This window comes from Bradysia coprophila (genome assembly GCF_014529535.1).
Source record: "Bradysia coprophila strain Holo2 chromosome X unlocalized genomic scaffold, BU_Bcop_v1 contig_26, whole genome shotgun sequence".
Taxonomy (NCBI): Eukaryota; Metazoa; Arthropoda; class Insecta; order Diptera; family Sciaridae; genus Bradysia; species Bradysia coprophila.
This window is the reverse complement of record NW_023503313.1, coordinates 4,154,632-4,167,361: the sequence shown is the minus strand read 5'-3', so window position 1 is coordinate 4,167,361 and position 12,730 is coordinate 4,154,632. Positions and strand designations below refer to the sequence as shown.

The following is a 12,730-nucleotide window of genomic DNA, read 5'->3' as shown; positions in this document are numbered from 1 at the left end:
CCTGAGGTTGATTCGAACGTCCTGGATTTGTCACTGCCAACTTGAACGTAATTTGTCCTTCCTACTAAGAATTGCCACAACCACTTCGCCGTTTTCCTTCCAATTCCAAATCTTGCGAATTTGACAACCATTGATCGAATCGGGGAAAACGTGGGGAAATCTAGGAAAATTCAACAAATAAAATGAAAATGTTTTCTCAAATTTAATCACCGTGACAGTATCTCTTGAGGTCGATGAAATTTTTTTACAAAACTCAAAAAGCAGAGTGTTGATTCGTGGTATAAAAATTGTTAATTTTTTATTGTTATTACCGAAACTCTGCTGAGAAAAAAAAAACTATGAGAAATAGGTAATTAATCACTATAATGTTCAAACGAATCTAATGCCTCAAAATCCAGTATGCGTATATCCGATTTTTTTTTTGTATAAAAAACGATTGCATGTTTAGTCGTGCTTCAGTCGATCACAACAATTTGTCTACAACAATAGTCGCTACAATATTATCCATGATGTTGAATTTCAATCTTTTGAAAAATTCTTTAAGTTTTTTCGTTCTTTTTGTGGTGGTAAATGGTCACAACGGATATGATCATGATGTTGCGAAATATTTTTCCGAACACAAGGTCGTCCCAAATGTCATTGCTATACCGCCCAGAATTGGCTTAAAGGTAATTATTTTAATGATTAATATTAATTACATATGTGTCCAGTGATGATTTCTATGCTCGAGTTGTGCATTTAATTGATAACAGTTTGACCGTCAACCATTTTTGCATTTCAGGTGACATACAATGATAAGGAAGTGAATTTTGGAAACGAACTCACCCCAACAGAAGTCAAAGATGTTCCTTTAGTTGACTGGACAGCCGATGCTGATGCATTTTACACTTTAATAATGACTGGTAAGTGCGGATAAAAAATAAATAAATTTTAATACCGAACTGATTGCGTATATCACAATAACGTTTGCAGACCCAGACGCCCCGTCTCGCAAAGAGCCGACATTTGGTCAGTGGCTTCACTGGACGGTTGTTAACATTCCCGGTAATGATTTGTCGAAAGGTGACACTCTGGTTGAGTACGTCGGAGCCGGTCCTCCACCAGACACCGACCTTCACAGATATGTGTTCTTGGTGTACAAACAGCAACAAAAACATGATTTCAATGAGCCGATCCTGACCAATAAGTAACTTAATTTGATTTTATTTTTTTTTTTCGAAATTTACCAGTTAAAAATGCGTTGACAAAATTCGATAGATCTGGTGAAGGTCGTGCCAAAAGATCGGTAAAAGATTTCGTCGCGAAGCACGAATTAGGAGATGCAATTGCTGGCAATTTCTTTCAAGCCAAATACGATGATTATGTACCCACACTTTACAAGCAACTGGGTATATAATTAAAATTTATTGAACGAAAATTTTTGTAATTAATCATGTTTGCATGTAAATGCTAAAATTTTCAATAAATTTGCTGTAAGAAATGTAAAACAAGAAAACATTTCTAAACGGTGAAAATGTCTGCAAGATGGTGCATCGCAATAGACAGAGCATGCTAATCTACTATCCGAGAATGGAACGTCACTCTGAGCAGAGCATGCTAATCTACTACCCGAGACTGATAGACAACACCAGCGTGAGATCACTCTTGAGCGCAGAACATTATAAGGTAAAAAATTGTCATTGAACCATCGAAAAACATCGATTCGAAAACCTAATGCAATTAATTAAAAGCCTATAATTAAATGCGGAGTTGAATAAACTTTTACAAACTAAATTAATCGGTAAAATCCGTCCTTCATTCAATGCATGAACTGATAAATTTAGCCCGAACGCAGCAACGTCTCAATTAGTGTTTAATTAAATCTTTACTAACCGAAAGTGCATGTTAAAATCAACCGTGTTGATTTACGATTAAAAATTTGCATACGAAACGAGTGTAATTATCAAAATTCTATTAATTTTTTTTGTAACATCAATTATAAGTCGCGTGGATATCAATGTTATTTACGATTTTGAGTCATTAACGGGAGACATTAGTGGCATCCTATCAAATTTAAGTCATAAACAAAACTTTGATGGTTACTTATATAATTGAAATTAAATTTAGATTAAAACGACTGTATAATAGTGAGGTGTATTGTTCGTTTGCGCTGCAAGTGTAACCTGTTACAATATGCTGGGTGATATTTACATGCACATCATCATACAATGATGATTAATGATGATCAAGCAATTTATAAAATTGTGCTGTTTAATCTCAGTTATTGACTGTATTATACTCTCATTTGCTGACGTCAGTTATTAGAACATGTAAAGTTATCAGAAAAAAAAATGTCGAGTACCTGCATCTTAAGATGTACATTAAAAATCTATTTCCTTACAATATTGGCTGATTGTGTTGTCGTAACTATACTGGCGATGTTTTGATATTGTGACAATTTTCAACTATAGCAGCGCACTCCCTTGATTGAAAGCCATGGCCTTTTACCCAAAAAAATCTATAGTTATTTATACTACAAGAACTCTAAAGAAACTGTAAACTGTAGAGGCGAAGCCGAGAACCTATTTACTATTTTGAGAACATAAAATATACACATACAGTTCTTGTAGAATAAAAATGTTTGTATATTGAGCGCTTAAACGCACATTACATCATCTATGTACCTTTACAGTTCAACTATAAAACTTATATACTCGACTATAAAGCTTATGTATTGGCTTATGTATTTGATGTTTATACGCGAATCGCAAAGCCTTCTTTATATCGAGGTTTGCGGTCAGATCAAGTGCATTTTTAGACCCGTACGAAGTACTGGGGTCTTATAGGTTTACGCATACGTTTGTAACACGTCGAATTGGACTCCCTGAGTAAGGGGAAACCTATTGTGGTTGTCTAGAGATGCCAAATCCGCGAAAAAAAAAATGTCCGTCTGTCCGTCTGTCTGTCTGCACGATAACTTGAGTAAAACGCATCCGATTTTGAAAATTCTTTTTTTTCCTGTTTGGTAATGTCAAAAGACAGGCTAAGTTCGAAGATGAGTGATTTTGGATCGACCCCTCCCGAGCTGTGGCCCAATAAGTGCTTTACGGTTTTTCGAAGATATCTCCGGACATTTAAACGTTAAACTTGTAAGTGATACGTCAAATAAAAGGTATTTACAATACCGATCGACAAAAAAAAAGTTTATGGCAATCGGATGACCGACTCGTGAGTTAGACCCCTTGGTGTGGAACAGGCACAGGGCGGCAAGCAGTTTTTGCTGGTAGGTCGGCCACATTTGAACATATTTCGTTCGTTTTAGCTTTATTAGATAGGTATTGACCGTACCAATCAGGGAAATTTTTTTTTTATGAAATTATGTTCTCCGGAGCGTGAGATAGGTCTCTTGGAGTGAGCTCTTATCTGGCTACTCGGAAGTACAGTGAACGTGGTGTATTTTGACAATATCTCGAGTAAATTTTGACCGAATTTCATGAATTTTTTTTTGTTTGAAAGGTATTAACGAATGTAAAGCGTCGGTACTATTTCCGGTCTCCTAACAAAATGACTACCGGCGGCCATATTGGATTTTAGTAAAATAGAAATATCTTGGGAAAAATGATACTTAGAGAGTTTCTGTTAACATGGAAATAATTTGTTATGTGTATGGCGTTTCAGGGATTCCATGTATGGACATCTATATATACCTATATACAGCTATATTGAGCTATATACAGGCATATAGAGCTATATAATAGCATATTCCTCTGTGAAATGTTTATTTACAGTGAAATATAGGTAAATATAGCGGTATATAGCTGTTTAAATAGGAATTTATTAAATTTGACTTCGTACGGGGCTGGCTATATTGCCTCCGGCAATTTAATTGTATATGATAACAAGGCAAAGAGTGGATAATGTAAGTGATTTAAAAGGAAGAATAGTTTTTCAGCAGAGAAGAAAATGAAGTAAGAGAAATGAAGAGTTTCACATTAAAGGCTTTTGATACGAATAGGTGTTTCGTACGGGTCGGCGTTAGCTATGTTTTAAGCGAGAAATAAGAAAAAATTCAATATACAAATAGAAATCGAGGGGAAAGTAAGTTGGCAAATCGATATATTTGTATTTGCTTCCCATTTACCCAGGAAAATTCGCAATTTACCTCTCAAACGTGATCACCTTCCTATCTATTCGTCTAATATTTATAAAAAGTTACCCTCGTCTGTTCCTTGAAAGCTTGTTCAGGGGATCCTTACTGACAACTTCAATAAGATGCTAGCTGCATCCCATCAGTCCATGGGTTGATACAGAATCTCTTATATAAGTTTGGTTGGATACTGTTGTATTTCTGGCTTAGGTTGATGGAAATTATGCGAAGTCTTGTATAGCTGAGGAATTCAAAGCCAAAATTGTCTTTATTGGCTTTGAACTCCTCAGAGATACAAGACTTCACATAACTCTTATATAAGATTATGCACCTCTTGTTAAAACTGTTGATGTGACTTGTGGGCTGGGCTTTGCGGCTCGGTACATAACTTCCAATTCGTCAAAATAAACATTTTAGACAGAGGTGCATACGCTATTTTATCTGCTGAGAACAGAAATGTCGAGATAAACAGTTTTACACTAGAGCCACGCACTTCAAGCATGAGTGTTACTCTAAATATAGTACTGAAACTGGACAGTGTACCAAGCAATTTTGACGATTTGATAAATAGTACCTATTGGGCAACTGTCCCTCGAAGCACTTATACTTGTAGTGCGTTGACTAGAAATGTATTATATAAAACAAGAGAAATGAAAATGTTCTAGAGGAAAAATGCGAGATTCTCGTTCTAGGCAGATAAATTCATTTTTCTCGATGTTGTACCCATTGCGGAACACCAAAGAGTGCTCTTTGGTAGACGATGCCATCTGTTGTCGACAGCGAGAACAAACATAATCCACAAAATCTGATGTTGTCTTACATATTATAGCAAAATATATGTCAAAACAAACGAAGTAGTAGATGTTACTGCTTGAATCTCTTGAACATGTTTAGATAAAAAGAAGCAAATTACTTGATAATTCAGATTCATGAGATGCTTGAGGTTAAATAAGTCGACAGTACACCTTACTATTTATTCATTTAAGTTCGTTGGATTTGTTATTTATAAATAAAATCGGATTACATGGTGTCGCTTCAAGTGTCATAATATGAATGTTAATAAATTCGAAAAATTTTAGTTAATTATATCAGGTCAATTAGCAAAATGCCAGAAGCTTTAACAGCAAATTCAAGGAAACAAGTTTCGGCAATTGTTGGCGAAAGTAGCTGCACTGAAAATAATGACAATTCGAATTACGTTGAAGATGAAATATGGGGATTTAGAATTACTGGTGGTTCTGATTTCGGTATTCCAATCACCGTTTTTCACGTAAGTTACTTCGTACATAATAATTTCAGATTTATTTATATAGAAAGGGAACGCGTGTGTGTTATGGGATGTGTGTGCGTGTGTTGTCTGTTTAATGATATGACGTTATTGTGTGTCTTTTGATTTATTGGTAACATTTGCTGAGGATTTTGTTTAAAATTGTTACATTTCTTTTAACACAACACACTTTCACTCTTTCGTTATGTGCTGTACGGTTGCCAATTTATATATCACGAAATTTATCATCGCTATTGTAAACTGTGCTATGGTAGAATTGTGAATTGTATAGATTATTCTACACGATACACTGTTAATGGGTGTTTCCTTGAAAAGTTTAAGGCAGAAACACTGATGCGCAGTCGATAGTAAGCAGGACGATAGAGCATATACTGAATCCGTAACATTTTGAGATGCGAATATTAAGTATTTTTCAGAAGAAACTATATTTTCAAAAAAAACCTAAATTTTTCCAGTCGAGAAGATTTAGGATTTTGCATGTATAAGCTAGCGGATGTTCGAGTAAAGCTCAGGACCATGATCGAAAGTCAGTTTAAGGTAAAAGTTCAAGTACTTCCATAAAAACCCTCGTCTGACCAAAATTTGTCATTCAAAACGTCATGTCGCGTTTCGAGCGAGATGAAATTTTAATACAACTTTTTCAAGTATCCCGTCAGTATTGAACTTGATTATATATTCAGTTTGCAGGTGAATTAAGGCTAGTATATCAGCAAAATGGGCTTTACCTGTGCCGTTTAAAGCTTTATTTGAGAGGTAAATTTAATCAACAGCACTGCTTTTCCGAAAATGGACAAAGCAAAAACGGAATACTCTGCTTACTCCGAAGTGTTTGGATCACTTTGGACGTTCGAGATTACATTACATTTTCCATTGTGTGGATCAAAAGTTTCAACAATTTTCCAATCCAAATCTCTAAAGAAGTAAGTCGAAAACAAGGCATAAATCACAGCGAAGGCTGGCACTCATCTGTAACACTGATCAATACTAAAGACTTAATAGAATGGATTTGCACAAAAATGTTTTCTTTAGGTCACCTTGCATTCTCTCCTTGAGATGTAGACGGACATGGAGGTTTTCAAATTAAAAGGAAAAATGCAGGTCAAGGAAAGTAGAAAGTTTTTGCCAGATATCCTGTTCACATGGGGTCTAGCAGACCATGATTCTGTTCGATTCAAAGAAATTCGTCCCATTTACTTAGTAACACTACGTGAGGGTGGGTTGGATTATAAGACAGTCTGTGTAGAGCAATAAAAGTTCATTTGTGAAAATTCATTCATACTAAAGTCAAATTCTTATTTAATTTAAAATCGTAAAGATGTGCCTTATATTCATTGTAATATAAATTCGAATCAAAATTAACATGATTTTTGTATACAAACATCGAGCACATATACACAAAAACCAGATGATGACACGAAAATAAATTACGAAAAACCAACAAAAACAATGTAGTGCTTTTGTCTGATATCCAATTTTATTTTCGTCTTTTAGCCAACACTTTACATATTGACCAACCAACCAATTTTGTTATTTATTTTCATCAGTTGAAAATTTTAGTCTACGACTGACCGGTTTCATGTAAAAATCGAACAATCTTTAGGAAAAATATCGTTGCGGGATAAATTGAACGGAAAATTAATTTCTTTTAAATATTTTGTTGCGCATTTCTTTAAAGTAAACGAGAGAATAAAAGTTTTGTGTTTTTTTTCTTCGTCTCATTTTATGTACTGTAACCATTTTCAAGTCGAATAATATCAGTGGATTTTATAATTTCGTTTTATCATTTCGAAAGTGTAACAACAAAGATCTGGGAATTTTATAAATAAAACACCTCCGAATGCACAATAACGTCTCTCCCATAATAAATGAAATAAAAAAGAAATTTGTGTTTTCACGTTTTGTTCTCGTTTTTTTTTGTGTCACACCTCACCCTAACCAACCGATAATTTTTGTGTAGACACTTAGGTTTTCATAGATCGATTATAGAGAAATAAATAAATAAAAAAAATCTAGAAGCATGAGCACCAACTCAAATCGACTACCATTTTACAAGCCACCACAGCAAAATACTAATCAATATAAATTCGAAAATGCTGATCTTGAAAAAGTTCCCGTTGTTCAAAGATTCAAGAATCGTAATACTCCTCAGGTAACTCAAGGCAGTCGTGCTAGCCAGGCGGGAATCAAATTGGGCGACACTATCGTTAAGATAAACGATACAGACACAAAAGACATGTCTTTGGCTGAAGCGAATCAACGCATTCAAGAGGCTGGAAATGATATCAAACTATCAGTACGGAGGTTAGTGCAATGTTGTATATAAGCAGTAATTGGTAATGTGTCCTTTTGTCCCCTAAAATGACTAACTTGCCATGCAAGGAAGAAAGTGTTTATCAATAAAATTGACGTCAACATTTTATAAGTCAAATTCGCAATGTCTCTAATCATTCCAATCATTTGCCAATTAAAGTGACGGTGATGTTTTTCTAACCCAATTTTAAAACTAAAACCATTCAAGATTTCACCTTACTTAATGTAGCGTTCGTTTATTTGTGTTCTATTGTTTGCAGTATCCATATATATAAAATGCGTATGCAACGCATGTATCGGTAATTAGCAAACTGTCATTTAAACTTGTCAAGTGTACCGTGTGTACAGTTAATTGATGAATTGTTTGACTCGGCTTGTAAGATTTTTTTTCTCGAAATTTCATACATAAAAAACAGAACATTTCGAACGTATGTCTTCTATTGTTCAAAATAATGTTCTCAATTCATTAACTGATCATAATACTGTGTTTTAACGATGCTCGTGAATAATGGAACATTAAAATTTCTATTTTCTATCGAATTATTTACAAATTACACATTCACATATTATTGATTTTGAGCAAGTACATAAAATTTACTAATTAAATTATCCGAATACTTCGGTGCTGAGGCCTTGGTCGAAAAAATTTTCCTTCAGATTTTTCTTTCAAAAATGACAACAAATGATGTAGGTTTCCATGTTCGCCCCGCACGTCTATCAATTAAATTTCATCTCTACTCCAGACATTTTTTGACTGCATGGACCCAAGGCTGTAAATTTTGAAGAGGTCACGCAGACAGATTAGATACGCAGGAACATACATTTTCCACACAAGTAAATTCACCAAAGTGGCGAGGTGAATTAGTATGAAATGTCGTGTTATCGCGTATCTGCATCTTCGTGACCTCCCCAAAGTTTACAGCCTTAGTAAAAACAATGCAAGAATACGTTAGAAGAGTGAAGTCCATACAGACTATTTTGGGGAAAACATCTTTCCACACTTTTCAAATTTTCCTAAAATTTCCATTATTATAGTGAGCAAAGAGAAGAGAAAATGGAAAGAGAAATGTGGTTAATAGGCTTTTCAGAAAGATCTCCATAGAGTTACACAGATAGCTGTCGTGCTTGAATCTAGTCGATTCAGTACCACTATGTCACCGAGTATAACTCTATGAGGAAAACAGTTATGAGCCAGATTGAACAACGCAATTAATTTTCCAGTGTGAATCGGATCCTCAACACATTTTCGATGCATGCGTATCGAAGTTTGTTAGTTTTCGGTAAATTATTTGTTATCGTAGCAGCGTTTTTTCTAAATATAATTCACTTTTCCTAACATTCAGTCGAACATGTTTATAATTAAATTATTTTTTATTGAGAGAATTATGTTTTAACTGAAATTCTATCAGGCTGCTAAATGATTTTATATTAGCGAATGTGCATTAAAAATAGAATCGAAAATGAAATTTATTAACCGGCTTTCGTTTCGTTCAAGCTTTGAGGAAGACGAAAGCAATGAAAATGAACAACAGCACGAAATTACCATGGAAAAGAAGAAAGAAAACGATCGTGGTGAGTGAAATGATTTATATTTTATATTCCTTTCTCGATTAATTAAACTAAAATGTTGTTCGACCGATTTTATTTTATTTTCTTTTTGAATGAAAACCACAATTCCTCCTTTCTTTTTTTAATAAAAAAAAAACAATTTAAAAAAATAAATATGAAAAATGACTAACTAAAATGTTTTTGCTAGAAAATTGGATTCCACAACCCGAAAGAAAGGTGTGGCATCCGGTTATGTGGCAACAGGCACCACCTCCAATTAGACCAGAATTAGCCGGAAAGGTTTTTATACATTTTTCTTTTTGCTTTTGTTTACTTTTCTTCAAATAATATCCCTGCGGAGAATGTTACTAATTCTTTGATTTTGTAGGATGCACCTCACAGACGCATTATATCTAACATTTACCGTTTCTTTCGCGAAACTGAAAACAATCCCGAAGCACGAAAAAATCACATCGAAAATATGTTATTGGCCTTGCCGAGTGCTTCCAAACAATTTTAGATGAAACTTATATTGTGTATTACTCCAGACCCGTTTTTTCTATCCCAATTAATTGTATATGATGAAAGAACCTTAATTTATATAAATATTATTCAACTTGGCTTTTTGACTAATTGAATTGATTTTTTGAAAAGGTTAAGAAATTTGTCGAAATGTTTTTTTATTCACTTTTGCATATTATATTTGTATAATGTCTATAAATTATATCGTGTGTACCACCATTAATAAATATTATACCAAATCAAATATGGATCAAATAAATGATGAAGAAAAAAACGAAATTCTTTTAAGCTGCACTCGAAGAAAAATTGCGTGCAATGAAAATGCGCTTAGCTCAAATTGCCGAAATCCCTTTAATCATACAATCAACGTTGGAATCTGTGTCGAAAACATTTGAAGGATTTTTGCCGGCCGAACCGGAACCGGAAATTCAACAAGATCCGATTGAAGGCGACGATGCCATTTCGGTTGACAGTTTGGATGATAGGGAAGTCAATCAAGACTTTGAAGATGATGCCATTCGCAGCGAACTATCACTGACAATGAGCGAATATTCGAAATCCGATGAACGAGCTAAAGAAGATGATTATCCGGAATCGGAACATGAACCGACACCCGAAGTTGAACCGACGGAAGAGCAAATATTGAAAATGGAAAAACAAGTCAAAGTAAGAAGGAGAGGGTTTTTTTTATCGTTTGAGATTTGTAATTTGAAATACTTTCTGTAGATGCAAGAATTGGAGCGATCATGGCCGTGGGGCGATCAGCAGAAGAAAGTTTACAAGTGAGTGTTTTACAGGACCGGTGTTTAATGAATTCAGAAAAATTGTCGATTCAACAAAAAATGTTTTTTGTAGGCGATCAAACTATCAAATAACACCGGGCTCTTCGTTGATCCAAAACAGGTACGCAAGCATTTCTGTTTTAATTAATTGTTTGACGACAATAAATAAATTCGTTAATTTTTTCCGTGCAGAATCAAACAACTTAACGAACAACAGTTGATATCCTTTTACAAAAACGATCATCGTATCGATTAAAAGCTAAGTCTTGGACTCACACGACGTTAGAAACAATGTTTGGCACTAGTTTTAGTGTTTTAGGAAACTATATAGATTTTTTTATATTACTATTTACATTTTCAATGAATAGAATATAGTGAGCGAAGAGTTTAACCATATGATGTTTCGAAAGAATCAATGTACGCCGAACACACTATTATTAGAGAATTTTGAGATGATCCTTTTTCTTGAGTGGTGTCACCTATTTTTCATAGCCTGGTTCAATACAACAAATTCCTCAGTACACGATTTCGATTTCGTACACTTAGCGTATCGTTAGCCTTTATTTAGAAATCTATCCATTGACCTCGACAGTAGTTTCGTAGCCGAGCCACTGAATTCCTGTCGGAATCCTATTTTACAAATCATATGCAGTTTTGTGGCACAAAATCTGATATTAACTTGCTTAAATAATCAGAGAGAATTACGTTTATTAGCGTTCTGTATGCAAATCTGGCGAAAAATGTAAATTTGACCCTAATTTAGGACTTCTTTTCATAAAATTTTTTTATATTCATCATAATTATAGTTGTAAACCAATATAATAGAGGTAGCCATTTTTCAGTGTGTAAGCAAATTTTCGACATGCGAGAAAGATTTTTGTCTGTAAAAAATGTTATGGCATGTTGCTTATAATACGTTTAGGATAGTTCAAAGATGTTTTTAGGCCACTTTCTGAAGAAAAAAATGGGGTACGGACTTTCGATATAACGATGTAAATTAAAAAAACACTTTCGTGGTGGTCGAAATGTTGACTTTGAAAACTTATTTCTCGTGACTAAAAGCAATATTTTTTTTTTTAGTTTTTGGTACCTTCGAGTTTCTAGATTACGATAACAAAGATGTTTTTGAAAAAGTTGAAAAAAAGGTTAATTTAGCAGGGGCAACACTGAAACCTTTCATTTAGCCTAAATTTTTCACTATTTTTCGATTTTCTCGAAACGCGCCAATGGGATTTTTTGTGACTTTTGGGAGATGATATGTATCCTCAAGGGCTACCGATTCCAATAGGATTTGCTTTTGTCTCACACTAATATGTGAATTTATAGTAACGTCTGCTCTATTGCCTGCCCCAAGCCAAGGTTGATTTTCACAAAGGAATTCACGTGAACCGAAAATATTCATGTAATGGAACGTTTTTGTAGAGGACAAACTACCATGCAATTGTCAACCTTCGCATGGAGCTGTCAATAAAACGAATAACATGAATTGTATAGACTGTTATGGTGAAAGAGAAGAAGATATTTTGACAAGTACCCCAAGGCAAGTTAAAATAAACTGGTCTACTGTCCTCTCGCTCTCAACGTACCACGTTGAAAGAGAAGCAAATACTTTGACAAGTACCCCAAGGTAAGTTATAATAACTAGTCTTCGGTTTTCTCGCTCTGATCATAACAGTCTATACAAATGATCGTGTCAGATGATTTTCTCTAAATGTATTTAGAAATGTGTTTTTAATGTGTCATCTTACTGGAGCCTACTATCCTTGGCAAAGGCCACAACTTAAGTTGCTGAAAACTTGAATCATAGCGTAGCGGCATTTTTTATGCGAGCTTCGGGCAAACGCTCGAATTTTCAGTACAGCCAGTCTTATTTCCGTTTGTTGATGATAACTTAACCTGTCACAGACGGCCATCATATTGACAGTTTTACTATCTGATCTATTACTTCATTTGATCGATAATTTTCAAAGATTGATTTCAGAAATCTTTTACTTCATTTGTTTTGACCACGCTTTTTGCTATATAAGACCCACGGCAGAGTAAAGTTAACCAGGCAGGAGTGGACGTTTGACAAGGGACCTGAATAATCTAGTAGCCCTATATTTTTTGAGAATAAAATTTTTTCACTTTATGTCAGTGTTCATTTGAGTTCAT

The 12,730-nt window shown here is 34.4% G+C and overlaps 2 protein-coding genes across 4 annotated transcripts; both read left to right on the top strand.

The window, feature by feature from the left end:
• The first annotated feature begins 445 nt into the window (after positions 1–445).
• LOC119069330 (protein D3-like) lies at positions 446–1,487 on the top strand. The gene is made up of 4 exons (XM_037173395.1): positions 446–668; positions 782–902; positions 973–1,186; positions 1,258–1,487. Exons 1-4 carry the CDS (start codon positions 507–509, stop codon positions 1,394–1,396), a joined length of 636 nt encoding a protein of 211 aa, XP_037029290.1. The 5' UTR covers positions 446–506; the 3' UTR covers positions 1,397–1,487.
• A 323-nt stretch (positions 1,488–1,810) lies between these two features.
• On the top strand, positions 1,811–10,972 carry LOC119069329. Of its 3 annotated transcripts, none has more exons than XM_037173392.1 (8): positions 1,811–1,935; positions 5,206–5,396; positions 7,564–7,715; positions 9,220–9,296; positions 10,084–10,460; positions 10,521–10,576; positions 10,650–10,697; positions 10,769–10,972. In XM_037173392.1, exons 2-8 carry the CDS (start codon positions 5,232–5,234, stop codon positions 10,830–10,832), a joined length of 939 nt encoding a protein of 312 aa, XP_037029287.1. In that variant the 5' UTR covers positions 1,811–1,935; positions 5,206–5,231; the 3' UTR covers positions 10,833–10,972. The 3 variants fall into 3 exon arrangements, with proteins under 3 accessions (XP_037029287.1, XP_037029289.1, XP_037029288.1); XM_037173394.1 differs by having other exon boundaries at positions 1,862–1,935; positions 5,219–5,396; XM_037173393.1 differs by lacking the exon at positions 1,811–1,935 and adding an exon at positions 2,060–2,077.
• Positions 10,973–12,730: the final 1,758 nt, after the last annotated feature.

Bases quoted from the DNA above. Each gene is read 5' to 3' on its own strand.
- LOC119069330 (XM_037173395.1), top strand. From the start codon at position 507: ATGATGTTGAATTTCAATCTTTTGAAAAATTCTTTAAGTTTTTTCGTT. The intron at 903-972 runs GTAAGTGCGGAT...TAACGTTTGCAG, and splicing joins TTACACTTTAATAATGACTG to ACCCAGACGCCCCGTCTCGC. The intron at 1,187-1,257 runs GTAACTTAATTT...AAAATTCGATAG, and splicing joins GAGCCGATCCTGACCAATAA to ATCTGGTGAAGGTCGTGCCA.
- LOC119069329 (XM_037173392.1), top strand. From the start codon at position 5,232: ATGCCAGAAGCTTTAACAGCAAATTCAAGGAAACAAGTTTCGGCAATT. The intron at 10,461-10,520 runs GTAAGAAGGAGA...TACTTTCTGTAG, and splicing joins AAATGGAAAAACAAGTCAAA to ATGCAAGAATTGGAGCGATC. The intron at 10,577-10,649 runs GTGAGTGTTTTA...TGTTTTTTGTAG, and splicing joins CAGCAGAAGAAAGTTTACAA to GCGATCAAACTATCAAATAA.